The 22,411-nt window shown below is 52.9% G+C and overlaps 3 protein-coding genes across 5 annotated transcripts; all 3 read right to left on the bottom strand.

The window, feature by feature from the left end:
• Nucleotides 1-49: 49 nt before the first annotated feature.
• Nucleotides 50-5,399, bottom strand: Alkbh6 (alkB homolog 6). Of its 3 annotated transcripts, none has more exons than XM_057757309.1 (7): nucleotides 5,286-5,399; nucleotides 4,591-4,669; nucleotides 4,062-4,130; nucleotides 2,364-2,424; nucleotides 1,995-2,065; nucleotides 1,576-1,692; nucleotides 50-438 (listed from the first exon to the last, which is right to left on the bottom strand). In XM_057757309.1, exons 2-7 carry the CDS (start codon nucleotides 4,642-4,644, stop codon nucleotides 175-177), a joined length of 636 nt encoding a protein of 211 aa, XP_057613292.1. In that variant the 5' UTR covers nucleotides 4,645-4,669; nucleotides 5,286-5,399; the 3' UTR covers nucleotides 50-174. The 3 variants fall into 3 exon arrangements, with proteins under 3 accessions (XP_057613292.1, XP_057613276.1, XP_057613285.1); XM_057757293.1 differs by having other exon boundaries at nucleotides 53-438; nucleotides 1,914-2,065; XM_057757302.1 differs by having other exon boundaries at nucleotides 53-438; nucleotides 1,914-2,065; nucleotides 5,341-5,369.
• A 370-nt stretch (nucleotides 5,400-5,769) lies between these two features.
• On the bottom strand, nucleotides 5,770-20,285 carry LOC130865796 (CAP-Gly domain-containing linker protein 3). Its single transcript, XM_057756819.1, has 14 exons — nucleotides 20,130-20,285; nucleotides 19,610-19,834; nucleotides 15,309-15,448; nucleotides 15,129-15,222; nucleotides 14,780-14,941; nucleotides 14,320-14,438; nucleotides 13,293-13,529; nucleotides 10,963-11,098; nucleotides 10,672-10,800; nucleotides 9,626-9,769; nucleotides 9,401-9,524; nucleotides 9,157-9,221; nucleotides 7,899-7,971; nucleotides 5,770-7,327 (listed from the first exon to the last, which is right to left on the bottom strand). The coding sequence occupies exons 2-14, from the start codon at nucleotides 19,773-19,775 to the stop codon at nucleotides 7,273-7,275; spliced, it is 1,644 nt and encodes a 547-aa protein (XP_057612802.1). The 5' UTR covers nucleotides 19,776-19,834; nucleotides 20,130-20,285; the 3' UTR covers nucleotides 5,770-7,272.
• On the bottom strand, nucleotides 7,273-19,751 carry LOC130869063 (CAP-Gly domain-containing linker protein 3-like). Its single transcript, XM_057761159.1, has 14 exons — nucleotides 19,610-19,751; nucleotides 15,309-15,448; nucleotides 15,129-15,222; nucleotides 14,780-14,941; nucleotides 14,320-14,438; nucleotides 13,293-13,529; nucleotides 12,976-13,023; nucleotides 10,963-11,098; nucleotides 10,672-10,800; nucleotides 9,626-9,769; nucleotides 9,401-9,524; nucleotides 9,157-9,221; nucleotides 7,899-7,971; nucleotides 7,273-7,327 (listed from the first exon to the last, which is right to left on the bottom strand). Exons 1-14 carry the CDS (start codon nucleotides 19,749-19,751, stop codon nucleotides 7,273-7,275), a joined length of 1,668 nt encoding a protein of 555 aa, XP_057617142.1.
• Nucleotides 20,286-22,411: the final 2,126 nt, after the last annotated feature.

Below are 22,411 nucleotides of genomic sequence, written 5' to 3'. Positions count from 1 at the left end.
ACCACAGCGTCTGTTCCCACCTAGTAAAAAATCCAAAACAAGAAAAGGTATTTTCGGTTTATTTGGAACGGCGTCCTCTCCACGGTTTCCACAGTTACTGGGAAAATAAATAACCCTGGACGACCACCTCTACCCTAGGGTTCCAAGGTCATAGAACGGGCAGGACTTGAGCAGTCACTTGCTCAGCAGGAGGCTGGCGCGCAGCACGCGGGGCACGCGGCGAATGGTCAGGGAGACGCGGGTGCCGCGCACCAAGTGGGCTCCGGGCAGCGCCGATTGGCACGCAGCTGCATTGGGCGGCAGCGAGGCGGCATCCAGCTCATCCACATGCGTGGCTGCGATGCCGTGGAGCAGGTGAGTGTAAGCAGTGCCCCGGAGCACCAGCAGGCTGCACGGTTCCACCAGCAGCGAGGTGATGGGCTGTGGAGGCGGCCGGGGCTGCGGGAGCCGGTTGATGGTCAGTAGATATCCCGAGTTTGAAAAGTCAGCAGGAGTCGACAGTTGCTCAGGGGACAAGGGTCAGCAAGCCCCCAGGGTGGCTGAGGAGTGGCAATCTACAGGTTCTGGGGACAAGGCTATTGGGGAAGGAAGCCCTGTGTTTATGTGGGTCCAGTCCCTGGGGAGGAGGCGGGGCCTACGCTGCTGATGAAGACATCAAGGTCACTACACTGAGAACTTGAGCTGGCATCCCAGAGACTGGGACAGATCCATGCAGAGGTCAGCTGAGAGTACACTGCTGGGGCCAGGCTCTGGTAGAGGTTAAAGGGCGTGGTCATCGCCAGGACTGGGATGTTAAAGACCTGGTAGCCCAAGGTGTTCTAGAGCATGGGGGAGCATGTAGAGCTAGGGGAGACTTCAGTCAGGAATGGTATTGCAGGAGGCCTGTCTGAGTGGGAGGAGTGAAAAGAAGGTGGTGCACAGAGGGGGCTGGGAAATATCAGGCCTACATGGTGGTGATTCTACAAACACTGGGGTATCAAGAATGCATGACTTAAGGGCCACAAGACAGAGATCGGGATGTTAGGTGTGCCCAACACAGCCATGTGATAATGAATTGAGGAAGTCTTGGGGTCACAGAACATATGACCAGAGTAGCAAGACACCAATGTTGAGGTGCCCTGCACATACTACACAGTATATTGGAGCCAAGCATAGGGGCACATGCCTGTAACCCCAGCACTTGGGAGGATGGGGGGCAGGAAGATGGCAATTGTGAGGCCATCCTGGACTACAGAAATCTTGTCTCAAAAATAAATAGGAATAATTTTTAAAGAGTTTGGTGGAACACTCTGTTGAGATCAAATGGTTTGTGGGTGTGTCACAGTCATGTAACACCACAGAGAAGTAGTAGGGATCTGTGGACATTGTGGCATCTAGAGCATCACACAGGCCAACTGGGCAGGTATGAGTGGGCTGGCTCTCTGGGAGAAAGTAGGGATGCCCAGCCAGGGACAGGGAAACATGTCTGGGTGTCAGGAATCATCTGGAGACAGGTAGAATCACACTGTCCTGGAGTATATGGGATGTCAGGTGTTGGAATGCCCCAAATGCTTGGGATGTTATCTTAGGACCCACCTGTTCTATGGGAACATCATCCTCTGGCTGCCGAGGTTCATAGAAATCAAGGACAGTGTGGGAGCCCAGGCTGATGGTGCTGACGGTTGGGTAATACAGTGGTCCATCTTCATGAGGCTGGGGAGGAAAGGGGCACGAGGGATGGCCAGGGCAGGAGCCTACCCCACTCCATTAAATCAAAGTGGGGTTCCCAAGCTGGGATAAGGAGGTAAGTGCCTAGGTGGGAGGTATGCTGCTCAGCGAGGGGGGGCAAACATAAAGGTTACCCTTCTTCTTGATGATTTGGAGATCTGGGGGAGGTAGGTACCAAGGGAATTGGGATGAGGGTATGTGGTTACCATGATGCCCTCCCCAGGCAGATACTGGTTCACAAGGACATGGTTAGCTGGGAGACCCCCAAAAAGGCTGAGGTCAGATACTTTGTCCACATAGCGCTGAAGCCATGGAGGAAGTCGCTCAGGAACCATCCCCCGGGGATGGGGGAGCCCACCTGCAGAGGTACAAAGGAGCCTTGGCATCTGGTGTCCCCATTAGGGATACTCCAGTGGTTGGAAGCATCCCTCCCCAATGAGTTTTGGAGACCGCTACCGACCTTTCTGAAGTTTTCTTCAAAGCACTTGGCCCTTACTCCCAACCACTCAGTAACCCACCCCCCATCCCTCAAGGAGGCTACCACCAAGCCCTGAATCCTCCTGGATCTGGGCCCCCTGGAGTGCTTGGAGATAGCTCCACATTTTGAAACCATTGGAACTGAGCCCTTCCTCACATCCTTAGCCAGGAACACTTACCCCAGTTCTGCAGCTTTCTTCCAGACAGCTGGGTCCACTTTGGCTTTGGGGCATTGAAAACCTAGGAGGTGGGGGAATAGGTTTTCAGGATCTTCCCACGAACGCTGGCACAGGGGCCTTCTAGTGGGGGCAGAAACAGGCTCTCTGGAGCTTGTCTGGAGGTTCTAGTTGGGGACAGCAGCTTTTTAATATAACCTGGCTGAAGAAGAATGGTCCTCCACTATCAAGAGTTTAGCTTCAGCTGGGCGTGGTGGCGCACTTTTAATCCCAGCACTAGGGGTAGGCAGAGGCAGGCGAATCTCTGTGAGTTTGAGGCCAGCCTGGTCTACAAAGTGAGCTGTTACACAGAGAAACCTTGTCTCAACCCCCCCCCCCAAAAAAAAGTTTTGCTCCAAGGTGGATACTCAGAAAGACATGGGAAGCTCAGGGACTAGCCAGCCAATCAGCTACCTCGACCTTGGCAATCAAGGGGTAACAGATGTCCTATCCAGACTGTACCCACAGCTGGAAATGAGATTCTTCTCTTGGTGTGCTATGTTCCCAGATTTTTTTTTTCCTTTGGATAGGGTCTCTGTAGCCCAGATTAGCCTTGAAATCCCTACTGTGAAGGGTGGGTGACTGTGAATTCCTGACTCTCCTACACCCACCTTCCCAGTGCTGGCGTTATAGGAATGTGCCACCACACCCAACTTGGAAGATCACAACTAGGGAGAATGAGCTCTGAAACTTTCTTGTTCCCAAGGCTCTAGGGTTGCTCTAAGATGTTCCTGTCAGGAATGTGATCTCAATAACACCCTTGTTTTAGAGGTTAGACTGGGCTACCTCAATATAGAGAATGTGGGTTTCACAACTGCATCCTTGGGCTGGTGGAGGTGTGCCTAGGCTGGTAGAGTGCATGCCTAGCATGCAAAGGCCCAGATCCCACACTCCCTCCCCAGCAAGAACACACACACATGCTCACTTGCATGCACACATCCTCCTTCCAAAGAATATATTTGCTTTTCTCCTAAGCCTCTAAGGAAAGTTCTTTCTTATTTATTTTGTTATCTTTGCTGTTTTGTTGCAAATAAGAGCTCGCTAGACAGGACTGGAGAGCTGACTCAGCGGTTAAGAGCACTGGTTGTTCTTGCTGAGGACCCAGGTTCACTTCCTAGCACCCACCTGCTGGCTCACAACCATCTGTATCTCCAGTTTCAGGGGAGCTGATACATCTAGCCTTCCCAGGCACCGTGCAGAGCAGAACACATACATACATGCAGAATAAAACACTCATACGTGGGAAATAATTCTTTAAAAATCTAAGAAAACTAGGCGGATCTCTGTGAGTTCGAGGACAGCCTGGTCTATAAGAGCTAGTTCCAGGACAGGCTCCAAAGCTACAGAGAAACCCTGTCTCGAAAAACCTCACCTCATGCCCCCCCCCCAAAAAAAAATCTAAGAAAACAAAAGTCCTGAAATTTGGGATTCTCCTGCCTCAGCTTCCCTCTTGCTGGGATTACAAGTATGTGTCACAGCTGGCTCAGAAAGCTCTTTGGGACAGACCAAGCAATGGCTGAAAGAGGGATGGAAGCATGAGGGTGCTGAGACACTCTCCTCGCCAGGGTTTTCACTGGCGTTGCAAGCGTTCACACGGGGATTGAATGTTGGAGAGGAATATGGCAAGATGGGAAAGATGGACGAGAAGGGCACGGGGGTCACCTGTCGAAGCAAATACTCCTCTTCTTCCTTAGAGATGAAGTTGGGGACATAGTAGATTAGAGGCGGTGCCTATAATGGAGAGACTGCCCTTAGGATGACGGTTCTTAACCTGTGGGGTCTTGACCCCTTTGGGGTCAAATGACCCTTTCTCAGTGACCACCAAAGACCACAGGAAAACACAGATTATTTACATTACAATTCACAACAATAGCAAAAGTAGTTATGAAGTGGCAATGAAATAATCTTATGGTTTGGGTGTCCACAGCATGAGGAACTGTGCTAAAGGGTCTCAGCATTAGGAAGGTTCAGAACCACCACCCTAGGATGAGGCCCTTTGCCCATCAGGAACCTATCATGATTGAGCAACCTTTCCTTTTGGAGAGGGAAAGGCCAGACTCCAGTTCAAGGAAGTTGGGGGTTGGAGGTGGGCGCGGGGCTAGACTCTGAGAAGTGGGGCAGTCTGTCACTCCACTCCACCCTACACCCTTCTGTCCCCACATTCCTCCTCTACACCCCCAGTCCTGCCAACCTGCTCCACCCTGAATGGTTCCAGGGCTGGGACTCTGGCGTCCTGCTCCTCCATGGGTACCGACTCCTTGTGTGCCGTCCTGTGGGGAGGGGTGCACCCGTAAGTCTCCAAGCCTCCTATTTCGGCTGTGCCAGCCTTCCTGCCACTTCAGCAGAGGCCAGACCCTACTCTCAGACTTCCTATACACTTCAGCCTTCAAAACTAGAGTCCTCCGTTTCCAAACGTCACCCAGTGAGCGCCCCAATCCCAGCCCCGCTATCAGCGGTCAGCATACTCCTCCAAGGCTCTGTCCACCCGTGCCCACCGAACCACACAGGATCTTCCCAAGCCTCACAGAGAACATTCTCTGAGCCCACACATAAAGACTTTCTCGAAAGCTCCACACGGGCCCCAGAACTCTGCAACCGAAAGCATAGGTACCTCAGAGCCTAAGGACCCTCCTCTCACCTCAGCCCCTTCAGATCGAAACACCCCTGCTCCCCTAATCTGAGCTTTCCCAGACTTGTCAACCCCCCGCCTCCTCTGATCTCCCCACCCAGGACCCTCTCTGACTTCCCTTGCCGAGTGGCCCCTTCACTTCAGCACCCCGGGACCTGAGCCAGACTGCAGAACCTCTCAGCCCCCCGACTCTGAGTGTTAGGATTCCACACTCTGAGCCCCCTTAGATCCCCATTTTCAGCCCTTTGGACACTCACCTCTACAGACCCAGACACCTCCCCACACACACACACAAAAAAAAAAAACCCTGACCGTCCACAGAGTCTCCTCCAATTTCCAGACTCGACACCCTCATGCTCGCCCGCCCCCCAGTCACTTCCGCCCGTCTTCCTGACGCAGGACGTTTTGGACCACTGAGCATACTCGAAGAACCTCCGGGCCCGCCCACCAGCCAATCGACGTGCGCACTTGGTAGCTGCCATCCTCGCTCAGACCTGCACTCAGGGGCGGGACTTCATCCGATTCCTACCAATTAGAACTCCAGACCCGAACGAGACCTCCAGCCGGACCCTGCCGACAATCGCGGCTAGGGAGACGCGAAACGCTAATAATCTTCTGCAGGTCAAGCTGTCACTCTTACGCCATTGACGCCGGGAATTGACTTTAAAGAATGACCTTTCTCTCCCATCCTTACCCAGCGAGGGCACAGGGCAGTAAACCCCCAGAGACCTGACACCGGAAGGCCATAGAAACGTCTTTATTGAAGAGGACAGGAGTCATGCTGAGTTTGGGGGACCATGCAGTGAAGGGGCAGTTGTGAGCTGTCCTTGGTGATCAGGGCCCCAGGTGTGCTCTGGACCCAAGGGGCCTTCAGGTTCTCCCTCAGGCTGTTGGTCTGGCCCAGGTGCTGTGAGGTCCTTTGGGGCCGATGACTCAGTGTCTTGGACCTGTGACCGGAAGGTAGATTGGAATAGGGACTCCAAGACTCGGGGTCCTGTGAGAGCCCTGGGGCCCTGCACAAATTAGAAGTCAGAGATTTTGGACTTGGGGGTTCCCTTGAGGATGGGGCCCGAGAAATTTGGAGTTTGGGAGATCAGAAGATCCACGGACTGAGGGCATTGGAATCCTCTCTATTCTTGTTCCAAAGTTGGGAGGGACCTCCTGTGGGGTCTCCTGGCGCCTGGGAGTCAGGTTTGAGAAGTCCTGGAAGCCTGGGATGTTCTCCTAGCAACAGGTTCCTTCCTCCCGGTCCTAAGGACCTCGTGGTTGGGGGTTTCCTGAGAGTCTGAATTTGGGGTCTTAAATTTGGGATTCCCTGGGGATTTGAAGATTCTGTGACCTGGGTAGGGGGAGTCTTGGGAATTAGAAATTTGGGGCTTTCTAGGGATTGTAGGAGTTGGAGACATCGGGAATTGGGGATATATATATATATATATTCTCTGGAATTTGAACTCCCCGGAATTCTAGAATGGGGGTCTCCAAATTTGGGGATTCCCCCAAGGGGGAAGTTATTACTTTTAAAAAATAGAGAATTTTCTGGGAGCCTTGGCCAGCACAGGGACTGTGGGCCATGTGGGGTGGGCTTCGTACAAGGCACTGGGGTTTTCTCAAGGGTGCAGAGGGCAGGAAGACTTGGTGTCCTGTAATTTATGCTTCCAGGACTGGTTTGGTATTTGCAAATTGGAGGTGACTGGGCTGGTTAAGTGGGTATCTTCTTCGGGGGTGAGAACAGGGTCTTAGTGAATGGGGTATCTGATAAGGAGATTAGCGTATGGGAGCTTTCAGGTGACCTTGGGGTCACAGCATCTCGAGGAGACTGATGTTCGATGGGGACGGTGATGTGGACGGCTGTTCTGGAGGTATGACCTATGCTTAAGAAGAATGGGGGTGGGCCTCTGATCCACTGCTGAGTGACTCAAGAATGTCCTGTCGTGGAGAGGGCCAGCATCACTTGGGTGATGTGGAAATCTGTTTATTGGGGGAACTCTGCTCTGAAGGGTAGGGGATAGGGACTAGCCTGAAGGTGCTACTCAGGGAATCTCTTTTGGGATAACATGAGGTCTGTGTTTGGGGAGCTGTCATGGGAGATCTGTTAACAATGGGACCTCAGTAATCGAGGGCTGGCTAACAGGGGGTTTCTATTCTGGAGGTATCACTGGGAGTCTATCTTGGGGTGACTGGGGGGCTCTTTGAGTCAGGAGATGCTAGAGGGGATGCTGTCTCTTTGCCAGGTATCCAGGGCCTCTAGGACTGCATCTCCGCCCTCAGCATCCAGGGAAACCAGCAGCAGAAGAGTAATCTGAAAGAGGGAGAAGCAGGTCACACGTGGAGACAGGCGGGGACATCTGGCTCCCTCATCCTCTCCTGTATGGCACTCTGCCTCTGGCTGTGCCTTCTTAGGCTTGTGCAGTGTGTGTGTGGTGTGGTGTATGTGCATGTGTGTGTACATGTATGTGTGTGTGCATGTGTGTGTGTGTGCATGTGTGTGTGTTGGGGTCTCTACTTCCTTCAGCTGAAGTCTCCACAAGTCAGTCAAGCCATTCATTCTAAAGATGGTCTCTCTCTTTCTCTCTCTCAAACTCACAGAGATGCACCTGCCTCTGCCTCCTGAGTGCTAGGATTAGAGGTGTGCAACACCACCATCTGGCATTTTTTTTTAAGGCTTTTTATGAGACTGTCTCATTGTGTAGCCCAGGGTGCATGGAATTCTTGATTCTCTGGCCCTCTGGGTGCTGGGATCATAGGCATGCACCACCACATCCAGTACTCACAACTTAACTTCCATTTCCAGCCCACGTAGGGCTGTGGACACCCATAGCCAACAGCCTTGTAGCTATCTCTACCATTCTGCTAGACGGTTTTCCACGCACCTGGAGATAGAGTTCTCTGATGCAATGTCCTTTGGGGTCCGGACTGTTGTGAAGGTGCGTTTGGGCTGTGTCACTAGAGAGGAAGGCAAGGTTCCAAGTGAGGTGACAGTAGACTCAGCCGGGTTATCATCCCATGCCCTACTCTGTCATGATATCTATCCATGTCTTCAGGCCTTGACCAGATTCATTCAGTTGCCATATACATCTGAACCTCCAGTCATAAATACTTGCTGTGCCTCCCCCGCTCCGCCAATAATTACCCATGCCTCCAAAACTTCCATTGAATCCTGCTTAGAGCCTTGGGTTTTGTTAGTTAGGTTGCTTTCTCACTATGTGGTTGAGGTTCGTCTTAAATTCACGATCCTTCCCCCTCAGCTCCATGAATGTTGGTCTTATAGATTTCTGTGTGTGGGCACATGCACATTGATGTTTTGCCTGCATGTGTGTCTGTGTCAGATCCTCTGGAACTGGATTTACAGGCAGTAGTGGGCCACCATATGGGTGCTGGGAATTGAGCCCGGGTCTTCTGGAAGAACCAGTGCTCTTGACCTCTGAGCCAACTCTCCATCTCCACAAATAGTCTGTGGTTTTTTTCTCAGTGTTAAGGATGGAACCCAGGGCCTTATGCATGCTGAACCATACCCCACCCCAGATCCTCACTGTATTTTATTTTATTTTGGTTTTTTGAGACAGAGTTTCTTTGTGTAGCTTTAGAACCTGTCCTGGAACTCTCTCTGTAGACCAGGCTGGCCTCCAACTAACAGATATCCACCAGTCTCTGCCTCCCAAGTGCTGGGATTAAAAAGGAGTGTGCCACCACTGCCCGGTTCTCACTGGGAGATTCTAGGCAGGGACTCTACCACTGAGCCACACCCCAGCCCCTCACTGGAGGATTCTAGGCAGGGGCTCTACCACTGAGCCACACCCTAGCCCCTCACTGGGGGATTCTAGGCAGGGACTCTACCACTGAGCCACACCTTAGCCCCTCACTGGGGGATTCTAGGCAGGGGCTCTACCACTGAGCCACACCCCAGCCCCTCACTGGGGGATTCTAGGCAGGGGCTCTATAACTAAACTATATTCCAAACCCTCATAGCCTTAACCTTCCCTTATCTACAGTACCTATCTTCCCTGAGACCCTATCTTAGATTTTTCTGGGCCACGTGTATCAAATGAAATGCCAGAGACTGTTACTAGTATACCTGAGAACCTGCAGCCCTTCTCCCAAGACCCACGTTGCTCCCAGCCTCCAACTCACTTGTCACTTGATGCACTTTTTTGGCTCCAACACTGTCTCCAGGGGGATCGGTGGATCCACCAATCCTGAGGAGACACAGAATATTCAGAGCCATGAAGGATAGGAGCTGCACCCCAGAGAGCCCCAAGGAAAGAGCTATAGTATGACATCAACCATGGTGTCCTGTCTGTTCAAGAGGAGGCCATCTGAGGGGAGGCGTGGGCTCTAGCTGGCTTCCCGAGTTGAGGGGCAGAGTGAGGCTCACCTCTGGATGCGCGAAGCTGGTGCAAAGACCCCATGTCGCGGGGCGCAGGTAAAGTACCGAACTCCAAATACAGAGCCGTCATGTTTGCCTGTGGGTTGGTCTAGCTCGATGCCATACCAGTAACCTGCGGCAGGGCAAAGTGAGCAGGCCTTCACCTCAGTGCTGAGCATGGAACCCAGGCCCTTACACATCAGAGCCACACCCCATCCCAGACTCCCACCTCACCTGGAGCAAAGTCAGTCTTCCCATAGAAGCGCACAATCCCCTGCTTCTGGCCCGCGACAAGGACTTGGTCTCCAACTTCAGCCTTGGCCCCTTCACGCTGCTGTAGGCTGCCCAGAGATGGGGAAGACGGTGACTTCTTCTTCCCTAGGAATGGAAGGTAAATATATGCAGACCAAAGGAAAACCTGAGGCAGAAGTCAGGAGCCCCAACATTTTTCCTTGAAAATGCAGGGAAGGGAGCTGGAGGTGTGGCTCGGGAGAACAGCACTTGCCTAGCGGACCTCAAGTCCCGAATGACGTTCTCAGAATGACCAAGAATTAAAAGGAGTTGAAGGCAGTGGTGTACGCCTATAGTCCCAGGACTCGGGAGACTGGGGCAAAACCACTTGCGTCAACATGGTTGAGAGCAGCCTGTGCAACCCAGTGGGACCTCATTCAAAGGGCAGAGCTCAGCTCAAGTGTGAGAATGTGAGCTTGGATCCCCAGCACTCAGGTGAAAAGCCACGTGCAGGGACACACTTGAGAGGGCGGATCCCTCGAGCCTGAGTGCTGGCTATCCTAGCCAAATGTATGATCAGGTTCAGTGAGAGAAAGTGGAAGCTGGGCAGTGGTGGCATGCGTCTTTAATCCCAGCACTGAGGAGGCAGAGGCAGGAGGATTTCCACATGAGCATGCATACATGTATGAGCGCACCTGCCAACACTCGTCCATACATAGGCACATACCTCAGAGCGAGGGACGGTGGGAAGATGAAGCTGAATTTTGCTCTGAGAGTACCTTCATTTACAAACTGTTATACTCCAGAAACTTCTGGAACAATAACCTCTAGAGACAGATTCTACCCTAAAATTGGTCTTTGGGCCTGAGAGGAAACTACATCTCAGGAGGATGGGAACCCCAGAGGTCTTTCCAAAATCTGGGTTGGGTCAATGGTGAGCCAAAGGAGAAACCACATCCCTGAAGCGGGGAGTTGTGTATTCTCAACAGAATCCCAGGAGCTGAGCTACCCACATGATGTCCCCAAGGCTGGCTCTTCCCACTCCTTACCTTTGTGTTCCCTCCGGCCTTTGCCAGTTACACGGGAGAAATCCATCCGGGGAGTCCGGGGCGTGGAGGTAACAGAAGAGGGGGGTGCGTCCACTGCCTTGGAGATTTTGGACACAGAAGCAAAGAGACCTGGGGCGGAGGCAGAACCTACGTTTGGCATCTTCCAAGTAAAAAGGGACCCTCTCTCTCCCTTTGCTGTGTCCCCAACACCACCCCTTTCCCCAAACAGCAGCATCATAAGAACTGGCCATATCCCCATCCCACCATCCCGGGCCCCAGTTAGAGACTGACCCTGCTTTGGAGGGCAGATAAAGTACCGGACACCCCCAACACTGCCATCGTTCTTGCCCTCCGGTTCGTCTAGCTCCACGCCCACCCACTGGCCGCTGGCGAACTCGGTGGTCCCGCAGAACCGCAGCGTGCCCGTCTGGGGAGACAAGGGTGACATGTCTTGGACCATAGTGAACATAGTGCGCTACTACAGGCAGCATGGCAGGGTGGATGTAGGAACCCAGGTCCAGTTCTCAGCTCTGATATCACTACTCCTAGCTATGAAACTGCATCTCTATGTGCCTCAGTTCTTATCCACCAAGCGGGAACAAAGCTTGTATCTACTTGGTGAAGATGCTAAGGGGAGGGGCTGGAGAGATGGCTCAGCGGTTAAGAGCATTGCCTGCTCTTCCAAAGGTCCTAAGTTCAATTCCCAGCAACCACATGGTGGCTGACAACCATCTGTAATGGGGTCTGGTGCCCTCTTCTGGTCGGCATACATACAGACAGAATATTGTATACATAACAAATAAATAAATAAATAATTTTAAAAAAAAAAGATGCTAAGGGGAGGAGGATACAGAACTCACTGGCCCTGGGCTCCATCCCCAGCATCATCAGCAAAATATGCTGTCATGGAACTGTCCTACCTACCACAGTGAAGCCACCGCCACAGGTGACATACAAGTGAAAACTGGCACCAGGTCTGGTGACTCATGCCTACAACTTCAGCACTTGACGCTGAGGCAGAAGGACTCAGCAAGTTCCAGTCTAGCCAAGGCCACAGAGTGAGACCCCGTCTCAGCTAATGTGTCCTCGTCATCCCCACCTTGAGCTAGGCCTAGATGTCTTGATCTTTCTGCCTTAGTCTCCCCCAGTGCTGGGATTTCAGGCATGTGACATCACACGTGGCTTAAGAACAGGGGAGGAAGGAAGCCTTTTTAAGACACATAAGGATGCTGGTGAGATGGCTCAGTGTCTAAGAGCACTTGCTGTTCTTTAAGATGGCAGTTTGGTTCCCAGCACCCACATCAGGAGGCGCACAAACCACATATGACTCTAGCTCCAGGGGTCCAACACCCACACCTGGACTCTGGGCACTGCACCCCTGTGCTCACAGATATCTATACACACAATTGTGCAGAAAACTCTTTGGAGTCGGTTCTTCTACCTCTACATGGACTCCGGGGTTTGAACTCAGGTTGCGGGGCCTGCGTGACCAGCACCTCTACCTCTGCCATCTCACAGCCCCATGAGCTTTTGGTCAAGAAACAAAATGTGACATCACAGTTTCTCACTGGGCAAAAACCAAACTCCCAGTTCCTTCTAGAGCCCTGCAGGTCTGGTGTGATCCATCTCCTTCTGACCTCTCTAGAGGCCTCTTACCCACAATTCCTCTGCTCTCACACTGTTCCTGCCTATCTCCTGGGTCATACCTGCTGCGAGCTACTCTCTCAGCCTGGACATCACCTCCTCCAGGAAGCCTTCTCAGAACAACTCCTGCTAAAACCCTCTTGCCTTCAGCCAGAGACGGTTGCCTAAATCTGGCACTGAATGTTTTTCACAGCCCTTGCTACCATTGGACATGACCTTCTTTTTTTTTTTTTTTTTTTTTTGGTTTTTCGAGACAGGGTTTCTCTGTGGTTTTGGAGCCTGTCCTGGAACTAGCTCTTGTAGACCAGGCTGGTCTCGAACTCACAGAGGTCCGCCTGCCTCTGCCTCCCAAGTGCTGGGATTAAAGGCGTGCGCCACCACCGCCCGGCAGGACATGACCTTAACCATAGCAGTACTTCATGGTCTCTATCCCATGAGCAGCAGCAGAACTCCACGAGACCAGAGCTGGGATTGACCCAACCCTCTGTCCTAAACAACTGGGCTCAGCATGAGGAACACCAGGAGAATGGTGAAAGCTGAGGAGCCTGGATGGAGGCAGGTTTTCTCTGCCTCTCCCCACCTCCCACCCCCATTTGTTTGAACTTGGGGCACTTTCTGCTTCTCTTCTCCTGGGCCACATGTCTTCCAGGTGGACCTCACCATGGTGCTCTCCAGCCCGTCATCCCGGTCAAAGCCTTGACTTTGTACCTGAGGATGAAGTGGCCCACAAGCCTTCCAGGGGAACCACAGGTGTGTAGAGCTATGCTAAGCACTTCTGTATTGGGCTGTCACTGTCAGGGGGACAGGTGTGTTTCCTCGCCAGAGCCAGAGCTCAGCACAGGGTAGAACACCTTCTAGAATGAAGTACGGTGTGACTGCTGGGGCGGTCAGCAAAGGGTCAGCCTGTCTACAGCCCATGCACCCAGCTCTGGGGGACGAGGGAGCTGAGTCCCCCTCACCCGCACCCAGCCCCTGACCTTCTGGCCATCTAGCAGCACTCGGTCTCCTAGGCGCAGGCCCAGGGCACTGAGCATGAGATTGCCTGGGACGTTGTCATAGTTGGGTAGTGTGACTTTGGGAAGGGTGCAAGACAGTGGTACAGCCTCTTCCAGCAGGGTCCGTAGTTCCTTGGCCACCAGTGCCGCCTCTGCCTTGTCAAGGGACATGTCCATAGGGTCCGGGACCACTTCCGCTGGTACCTGTCCCTTTCGATTCTGTGGGCCAAAGAGAACAGAAGGAATAGGGACTGAGTGGGACAAGCCATACCCTCTTGGGGATCACACCTCAGACCCCCAGATTGAGTAAAGAAGGAGTTATGCTAGGTTACAGCTCAGGCCAACTTGGAAAAAAGAAGAAATGGGGCATAAAGACATAGATGTGGCCTGGGTGTTCTGGTGCACTCCCGTCAGGTCTACAGAATGAGTTCTAGGTCAGTCAGGGATACATTGTGGAACCTTGTCTCAAAAAAGAAGAAACATTGGCCCGGGTGGGGGCGTGGGGCGCACCTTTGGTCCTAGCACTCCTCTGAGGGTTTGAGGCCAGCCTGGACTACAGAGTTTCACACAATATCTCAAAAACAAACAAAGCCAAACAACAAAAAAAGATACAGACTCAACCTCCAAGATCTGGGACATGTTACATCACAAATTCTGGTCAACCAGGACTGAAAGAAAAGAGCATTGTCCTCCATTTCCCCATAGCACGTCGGGGCAAGTCTTTTGATCCGCCCCCACCCCCCAGATTTCCCACTGTAAAACGGCTTACAGCCAGCAGCGGTGGCCCACGCCTTTAATCCCAGCACTCCGGAGGCAGAGGCAGGCAGGTCTCTGGGAGTTCAAGGCCAGCCTGGTCTTCAAGAGCTAGTTCCAGGACAGCCAGGACTGTGGCACAAAGAAACCCTGTCTCGCTTTCCTAATATTTTAGGAGGGGTCTTGATCCTCTGCAGAGGCTAGCTGAAGGGAAGAGAATGGCAGGAGGGAGGAGATAAAGGGGTGGCGGCAGTACCCTCAGCGCTGGGTTGGCACCATGCTCCAGTAAACATTTGGCGGCGCCCAGGCACAGATTCGAGGCAGCGATGTGCAGAGCTGAGCCATGGTTGAAGTCACTGCACGTGGAGTTCACCACTGGGAGTGGGCAGGTGAGAGAGGAGTGGTGAGTGAGCGACTTCCTGGTCCACATGGAGCCCCACCCCCTGCTCCGGGCTCCCTGGCTCTAGGCTGCGCTCATCTTGCCCACTTGCCCACCCTTCCCTTCCATCCCAATTGTCTACCCTACCCCCTGAGTCCCGCCCGCACCCCTCCAGCCCCTGCTTCCTGTTTTCATCCCTTCACCTTTTAAGATCAGGCCTCATTCCTTATCTTTTCATCTTGGGTCTTCTCCCGTTACCCAGATCCTGGCCCCTACACTCTCAAAACTCGGGGCACTCTGGGCCCCTCCTCCTCCCAGCCAGGCTCCGCCTCCTCACCCCTGGGCCTTGCCCCCTTCAGCAGCACACGCACTAGGTCTGGCACATCAAAATAAGCCGCATAGTGAAGCGCGTTCATGTTGGTCCAGCGGCTGCGCAGGGTCACATCTGCGCCCAGCGCCAGCAGCTGCTGTGAGAGACGCACTGCCGCTGTAGGGTCTCCTGCAAAAGAGCCAGGGTCAGCTTGGAAGCCTTTCTCAACACATGCGCCAACATGTAGGGAGGGACTCCGGAGGTCTGCATTTGGGGTCTTGGATTTGGGGTCCAGATGGGCTCTTAGGGCCAGAGTCCTTGGTGGTTTTGAGGGTATCTGGATTGGGAGCCGAGGTTTTGGGGTCTGGGCTCTCACCGACTCCATGGGCCCCAGCCTTGCACGCATAATGGAGCAGTGTCATGTCGGTGAGTCCATCGCGATCATTCACGTGGCAGCCACGACGCAGAATCTAGGAGCGTCAGAAGACAACACAGGATTACCCAAACCTGGGGTCACCGCGGCTCCTCCACCCCCAATTTCCCAGGACGCTCGTACCTCATTGCCGATGACGTCTATTTTGTGCTGCACTTGGGGCACCCACTGGCGAACAATGGCAAACAGCTCTGGGATGGTGGTCTTCGGGTCAAACAGAATCTCCTGGCACGCAGGGTCATTGGGGTCGAAGAAGGTGAAAGCTGGAGAAAGAGGTGCAGAGTCACCCCAGGCAAGCAGACTCCCCTCGACATCTTGAGGAAGGAGACCCCTTAGAGTCTTGAATACACGGTTGGTGGCCCCAGGCTACAGCCAACCCACAGGTGTTTTCTGGAAGACCAGCATGTTCCAACATAAAAAGGGCACTAAATAAATAACATATAAATGCCCGATATCTTGAGAAATTGGATAACATATAAATGCCCGATATCTTGAGAAATTGGACAATCAGGTAATTCCGTCCTTTGAAACAGTAGTTACGGGTTCTGCACCTTCAGATCTCCATGTTCAAGGGTCCCTAAGGCTCTGAACCCTAGTGACTCAGTCAAACTATGGGCAGAGTGAGCTGGGAGAGGCAGGCAGCACATGCTGGGCATCTTAGCACTCGGCAGGTAAAGTCAGGAAGACTGGGAGTCTGAAGCTGGCATGGACTAACTGAATAGACAGGCGAATTCTAGGTAAACCTGATCTACACAGCAAGAACCTATCTCCAAAATCTAGCTGCTGGAGACACAGCTCGGTGGTAGACTGCTTGCTTAGTGTGCACAAAGTCCTGAATTCAGTCCTCAGCAACACACATACACACAGACAGCCTAGTAAAATTTCCAGAGATAATTTTTCTTTAAAAAGCTGGCCCAAAGCTGGGCAGTGGTAGTGCACACCTTTAATCCCAGCACTCAGGAGGCAGAGGCAGATGGATCTCTGTGAGTTTGAGGCCAGCCTGGTCTATAGAATGAGTTCCAGGACAGCCAGGGCTAAACAGAGAAACAAACAAACTAAAAAACCAGGCAGGACATAGAGCACTTATGTGGAACACTGGAGAGGCAATAGAGATAGTTTTATGAGTTGTAAGACAGCCTAGTCTGAAAAAAAAGTTCTAGGACAGCCAGGGATACACAGTGGGGCCCCATCTCAAATAACTAAGCCAGAAGTCTTGGGGTCTTGAGGCCAGGTAGATGACTCAGAGGTTAAGGCTGACTGCTGCTCTTGCAGAGGACTTGAGTTCAGTTCCTAGCACCCACATCACATGGCTCACTTCTGTAACTCTAGGTCCAGGGTGATCTGACACCTCTGGGCTTCTCTGGCATTTGCACTCGTGTGTGTCTACCCACACACAGACACGCATACATATGCATAATTTAAAAAGTAATAAGGCCGGGCGATGGTGGTGCACACCTTTTGTCCCAGCACTCAGGAGGCCGAGGCAGGTGGATCCTTGTGAGTTTGAGGCCAGCCTGGTCTATGCAGTGAGTTCTAGGACAGCCATAGTTGTTATACAGAGAAACCCTGTCTCAAAAAAGCTAAATAATAATAATAATAATAATAGTAAATATTTAAAATGTAAGCTTTGTGTAGCATATACAAAATGGAGCCCCGAATGACCAAAATGGAGCTCTGGTCTGAGGCCAGTCAAGTCAGTGCTAACGGCACGTCTATCTTCCCACGTGAGTGTTGCTCTCAGTGGCCTCGCAGGGCCTCAGCATGTGCTGATTGGATCCCACACAGCCCAGAGACATGACCCATGGACAGTGAGTCAGGAGTCCCGCCCTACTCACCAACGTCACAGCCTTTCTTGGCTCAGAACCTTTTTCTGGCTCCCATCCCTTTTACAGGACCATCCACAGTCCTCCCCGCAGCGCACGAGGCTGTGCACAATCTGGCCCCTCCATTTTCCGCACTTTCCCTCTCCCTCGGTCCCCTTCAGCCAACTGACCTTCTGTCCCTCCAATGTGCCAAGCAAATTCTTGTTTCTCTGCACTTGCTGTTGTCCCATGTGGGCAGCCCTCCCTCAGCCCTTCATCTCTGCAGATGTCACCTCCACAGAGAGACCTCCTCACATCGCGGAGTCCACACCGCTACCCTCCCTCCTGGATGAGCTTCCTCAGCACAGCGCATTCCCCAAACATGGTGTGTAGGCTCCCGCCTCAGTGTTTCCTCCACTACCTCTTTCTCTTCCTTCTTCTCTCCTCTGAGAGAATGCAAGGTCTTGCTCTAACAAGCACTCCGCCAGCAACCCACACCCCCAGGCCCTTGCTGCAGTCCTCTTTCTCTCCCACTTTCACTCGTCACCTTCCCTGGGACATCAACACCAGGTTTCTGTCCTGCCTTCCTTATGCCTCTGGCCCCACAGCTGGGGGTGCCCTCCTTCTGCCCACTGCACACAGCACCTAGCACGCAGGAAAGGCCCAATGTTATTCTTCGGAAGTAACGTATGAACTGGACAAATGCCCCTCATACCTTTCTCTCTGGAATAAGCCACATTAGAAGAGATCCCCTGTTCTAAGCAGGATTACTCCAATGGTCTAGCCTAGGGGCAGTCTTCCAGACAGATCCAGTTTCTGGGGTGGGCACTGCCACTATACCCCAAACCCCCAGATAATATTGTGTGCGAGGCTCTGTGCACACACACATGGACAGCGTCCACTGTAGAAAACAGAGGTTGCTACTGGGTGACTTCCTCAACTGGTCACCTTAGTTTTTGGATAGACAGGGTCTCTTATGGAACCTGGAGCTCACTGATTGTCTAGACAGGGCAGTCAGCCTGAGGTATCCCCCTGCCTCTGTCTCCTCAGCACTGATATCACAGAGGCCAGCAGCCGTGCCCAGCTTTTTATGTACGTTGGGGACCCAGCTGCTCACGGTTGCATGGCAAAGACTACATCAACTGAGCCACCTCACCAGCTAATATTCTTTTTGTTTTTCTAATTAGTCTGAGGTTTGTCCCTCTGGTCTACCTCTGGTAGGTGACATGTTCACAGGCGTTCCCTCCGGCCTCATTCCAGCACTGCCGCCTCTCTAAACCTGGTGCTAGTGTCTGAATCTCACAGCTGCTGGGAATTCCCAGTCAACGCTTTCTCTGGAGAAGTCCTGGATCCAGCCCTGGCTGAGTCCCATCTCTCTAATCAGAAGCCAGAAGGACCTTTTAAGGCTGTCAATCAAGATTCAGTGAGTTGGCTCTGCTGGTTAAGACACAAGCTTGGTACCAAGCCTGATGACCTGAGTTCGGTCCCTGGGACTCACATGGTGGAAGGAGAGAACCAACTGCCGAAATGTGTCCCCTGACCACCACACACACGCTGCGGCATACATGTGCAAACACACTCACCAAGTCGATTAAAATGTAATAACAAGACTGTCCATCGAATCTGCCACTTTTAAATTACACATACTGTTCTCTCCATTTACTCTCAAAATACAGTATCAATCTTTGGCATGGTTTTAAGTCCCCTTTGGATCTGTTCCTTGGTAATAGTTCACCTCCACTCTGATCACCTCCTAAATGCAGCTTTGTTGTCTTCCCACTCCAAACTCTCTTCTCCAGCTGGAGCTCTCTCCAGATTGCTTATGACTGTTTCCTCCTCATGCTTTGGACCTCAACTTGCAACACGCATCATCAGAGCGACCCAGCCCAGCTCCCCAGACTCTCGGGCTGGAAGGAAGGCTCTGCCTTTGGATACTGTGACGCACGAGCTCCACTGCGCACTCAGGAGGTAATTTGGTGGGTCTTCCCGAAAGCAAGGCTCATGCCTGGATCCTCATCATGAAGCCTATGATACTTAACCCTCCGTGCATGGTAAGACGCTTTGTTTCTCAAGCTGCTCTCAGCTCCTACCTCACATCCTTGTACCCTAGATCCTTTATTCCTGTGTTTAATTCTCCTGCAGCCACCTCCCCCGACTCCAAACTGGGTCTTCCCCAGATGGGACCTCCAAAGGGGAACCCTGTCTTTAAAGGCTCTCGCAGCACTGTTCCGGATAAAATTAGCCTCATTGTCTCCTGTATTCATATTTAGGCTCATTCGTGTGGCTGTGCTTGGGGCCTGGGAGCTCTCTCAGCAAAGCCTTAGGAGAGCCTTGCTCTGTGCTGTAGCCCCAGTGTCTAGCATAAAGTTAGGTTCACAGCAGCGTCCGTGCAATGTTTGCTGAATGACTAAACGATTGAACTGGTGTCATGAATGGGAGACTAGAATTTTTCCAGCCCCATTCTCCAATAGATGAATGTAATTAAGGAAGGGGAGCAGTCTAAAAGGCTCTGCAACTAAGACTACCCTGGACCACCTTTAGCATGCCCCCACCATCACCATCAATACGGCTCAGCCAAGACACCTAAAGCTCCAGAGATTCCAGGGTGGGGACAGTGGTTACCGTAGTCCTTGGGGAGTGGGGCAGGTGCTGAGGGGTGCACAACAGGCTTCTGACGGCGCTCTTGGGTGGGGCTGGGGGCTTCTGGGACAGGTTCATCCTCTTCCTCCTCCTCTTCCTCCTCCCCTCGGGGTGGAGGGGCCATTGGGGCAGGATCTGTCTTAGTCATGGTCCTCGGTAGCTTTGGAGGGCTTGAACAAAGTTGGAGGGGTGGCCTGGAGGCGAATTCTGAAAATAGAGGTCAGCTAGAGATGGCGCCCCACAGCGCGGGGGGTTCAAGCCCACAGAACCCCGGGTGGCCTCCTAGTCTGCAGCTCTGGTTTTGGCAGCCACAGAGATCCCCGTTACTCATTAGAAGGCCGAGGATATGCGCCCCAACGCCTGCCACCTCCCTCAGGCCCAGCCTCCCATTCTTCTCTTCGGGTGCCAGGCCCCTGGGTCTCGGCCGCCCCCTCCCGGGGTTTGTTTATCTAGGGATGCAGGATGCTTTGCCCCTCCCCTTCTCACCAGCCTTCCATCTTACCTTGGATGGCGGGTGTTGGAAAGAAAGGCTGGAACTGAGGAGACTGCCGGAGTAACGGGGTGTCAGTGTCGGGGGGGACGAGATGGGGGAGGAGAGGGAGACAGAGAGAAGGGGACGAGGCCCAGACACTGGCGGGGGATGGGGGATAGAGAAGGAGGGGCACTGACGGAGCATGCGCAGTGGCTAGACGCGGGGGGGCGGGGGGGGCGGTGCGGGAGGAGATGCAGGGAGACAGCTCGACTAGGTGGAAGCTAGAGGTAGCAGCGGGAAGAGGCCAGACTCTCAGGACCTCCAGAGGAAGGGGAGGGCTTCCTGGAAGGATGCGACAGGCATAGAAATTGGAGCGGGATGAGGCAGATGTGAGGGCTAGAAAGAGATGGGTGGGAAGGCAGGTGTGGGCGTTTTCCTCCACTCAGCAAACCAGGCCTGTTAGAGCCGCGGTCTAAGTCTGGTGCTGGGTTTTTCCGCTCTCTGGAATCCCAGTCTTAACTCCTTCAAGCTTGCCCTACGTACAGGGGTCTCAGAGGGATATTTTCTTTTTTAAGTCATCTTCGTCCTCACGCTTATTCTCATCACCCAGGACAGAAACGTTAGTAAGCCACTTGTTCAAGGGATCGCAGCAAGTAGATGTGGCGCTAAAGCTTGAACCAAGCATCGTAGGTGCAGCAGTGTCGAGGTGCCCATCGGTCTCTGGATGCCACCTCTAAAAGTGTCTGTCATTTCTAGCCCAGGGTCATCTCAGCCTCACACCTGGGCTGGCCTTATCTGATGCACTCCAAATCACCCTGGGCCACTGCCTTCCACCCCTCTTCCTCCTAAAAGACAAAAATGGAAACTCCCTCTTCAAGATAGTTCCAGAACTTTATTCTCCCTCTTCTGCTTCTGCCAGCCTTCATCCAGGTTCATACTTGGTCATCTCCCCCCGGACGGGAGCAGCAGCTTCCCCTATGCTCTCTGTCCCCAGCCTGGCTGAACTGGCTCCCTATTAACATGTCCCACATCGGTCCCTCTCTGACTCAGACATCAACCCTGTGACAGCCAATGTTAACAGGTATGGTATGGGCCTACAACCCCAGCTCTTAGGAGGCTGAAGAGGAAGGCGTACAATTCAGTTCAACCTGGGCAACATAGCAAGAACCAATCACAAGTCCTTCCTCCGCCACCTCCCACCCACAAGCACGTACACACGCACAAACACGCACATGCACGCATGCATGCAAGCACACACACCAGTGTGGTCCACCGTAGCCCACAATGGCCCTATATGAACGTGCCTACACTTCTCCTCCTTCGCCTTCTGTCACTTCCCTGCAGCTACCTCTGCATTGCCACAGTTCCTTCTGCTGGGGAACTCTTCTCCCGACACCTGTATGGTCCCCTCCCTTCCCTCTTAGTATTTTACCCATGGGTACCTTCTCAGAGATATTTTTGTTCTCCTTATAAAGATTGCACCCACCCCCCTAGGTTTTCTCTAGAGCAATACAGCCTTCCTTAATCTGATGACCCAGATGGTAGGGTCTCAGCAGAGTTGTTCTTACATTGGCCCAAGTGCCCTCCAGACAGGCTCCCTTTCCACCCCACCCCAACCCTGCCACCGCCACTGTCAATCATCCCTCTTCAGTCTTTGGAGCACTTGTCAGTTTGAATTGATCTGGCTTATTAGTTTTCTAATGCACCGTCTACTCAAGCAGACATGAACTCAAAGGCAGGGATGGTTTGGGGCTGTATTCACAGCTGTGCCCCCCAACTCCATAGCAGGCTTGGTACAGCACCCCAGGGCACTTCAGAACCAGACACAGAACCCCTTGAGCAAGTAATCCTTGTTCTGCTCAGAGTCTGTCTGACTGATTGCCAAGGGTTAGAGTTGGGGATGGCAGAGGCTGGACACCCCAGAGGATGAGCATCCCAAGGGAGGAGGGCTGCACAGCAACTTGATCCAAGGTCATATACAAGGTTCAAGTGGATGGGAGTGAGACCCAGGTACTGGGGACACTGCTCCTCCCCAGGTGTAGGCAGCAGGGTCAGGCCAATGCCAAGTGAGCTGCCTCTTCTTCCACCTTCTATCTGTCTGTCATTCTGACCCTTACACACAGGGCATCTGGGTGTCCAGGGGCCTGGGCTTAGCGTCCAGGGTGGCAGGTGTATGCCTGGCCTTCCACAGATGATGGTGAAGGTTCGAGGCTCCTCAGGTCCAGGCAACTGGGTCATCCCAATAAGAAGTGGCAGAAACAGGAAACACAGGGTGACAAACAGGCATGCTGCAAGGAACAGGAAAGCCAGGG

Source organism: Chionomys nivalis, chromosome 2 (genome assembly GCF_950005125.1).
Source record: "Chionomys nivalis chromosome 2, mChiNiv1.1, whole genome shotgun sequence".
Lineage (NCBI taxonomy): Eukaryota > Metazoa > Chordata > Mammalia > Rodentia > Cricetidae > Chionomys > Chionomys nivalis.
The sequence above is the reverse complement of the archived record's forward strand: the minus strand, read 5'-3'. Positions and strand labels throughout refer to the sequence as shown.

What these genes read in the sequence shown, in the direction of transcription:
- Alkbh6 (XM_057757293.1), bottom strand. Translation starts at nt 4,644, where the DNA reads ATGGAGGAGCAGGACGCCAGAGTCCCAGCCCTGGAACCATTCAGGGTG. An exon ending in TGCCTGGGGAGGGCATCATG is followed by an intron (nt 1,693 to 1,913) that starts GTAACCACATAC and finishes TTTCCTCCCCAG; the next exon opens with CCTCATGAAGATGGACCACT. An exon ending in ATGATGTTCCCATAGAACAG is followed by an intron (nt 439 to 1,575) that starts GTGGGTCCTAAG and finishes CGGCTCCCGCAG; the next exon opens with CCCCGGCCGCCTCCACAGCC.
- LOC130865796 (XM_057756819.1), bottom strand. Translation starts at nt 19,775, where the DNA reads ATGACTAAGACAGATCCTGCCCCAATGGCCCCTCCACCCCGAGGGGAG. An exon ending in GGCTGGGGCCCATGGAGTCG is followed by an intron (nt 14,942 to 15,128) that starts GTGAGAGCCCAG and finishes GCTCTTTTGCAG; the next exon opens with GAGACCCTACAGCGGCAGTG. An exon ending in GAAGACTGACTTTGCTCCAG is followed by an intron (nt 9,525 to 9,625) that starts GTGAGGTGGGAG and finishes GCCCTGCCGCAG; the next exon opens with GTTACTGGTATGGCATCGAG.
- LOC130869063 (XM_057761159.1), bottom strand. Translation starts at nt 19,751, where the DNA reads ATGGCCCCTCCACCCCGAGGGGAGGAGGAAGAGGAGGAGGAAGAGGAT. An exon ending in TGCTGCTAGATGGCCAGAAG is followed by an intron (nt 13,024 to 13,292) that starts GTCAGGGGCTGG and finishes CTTCATCCTCAG; the next exon opens with GTACAAAGTCAAGGCTTTGA. An exon ending in GAAGACTGACTTTGCTCCAG is followed by an intron (nt 9,525 to 9,625) that starts GTGAGGTGGGAG and finishes GCCCTGCCGCAG; the next exon opens with GTTACTGGTATGGCATCGAG.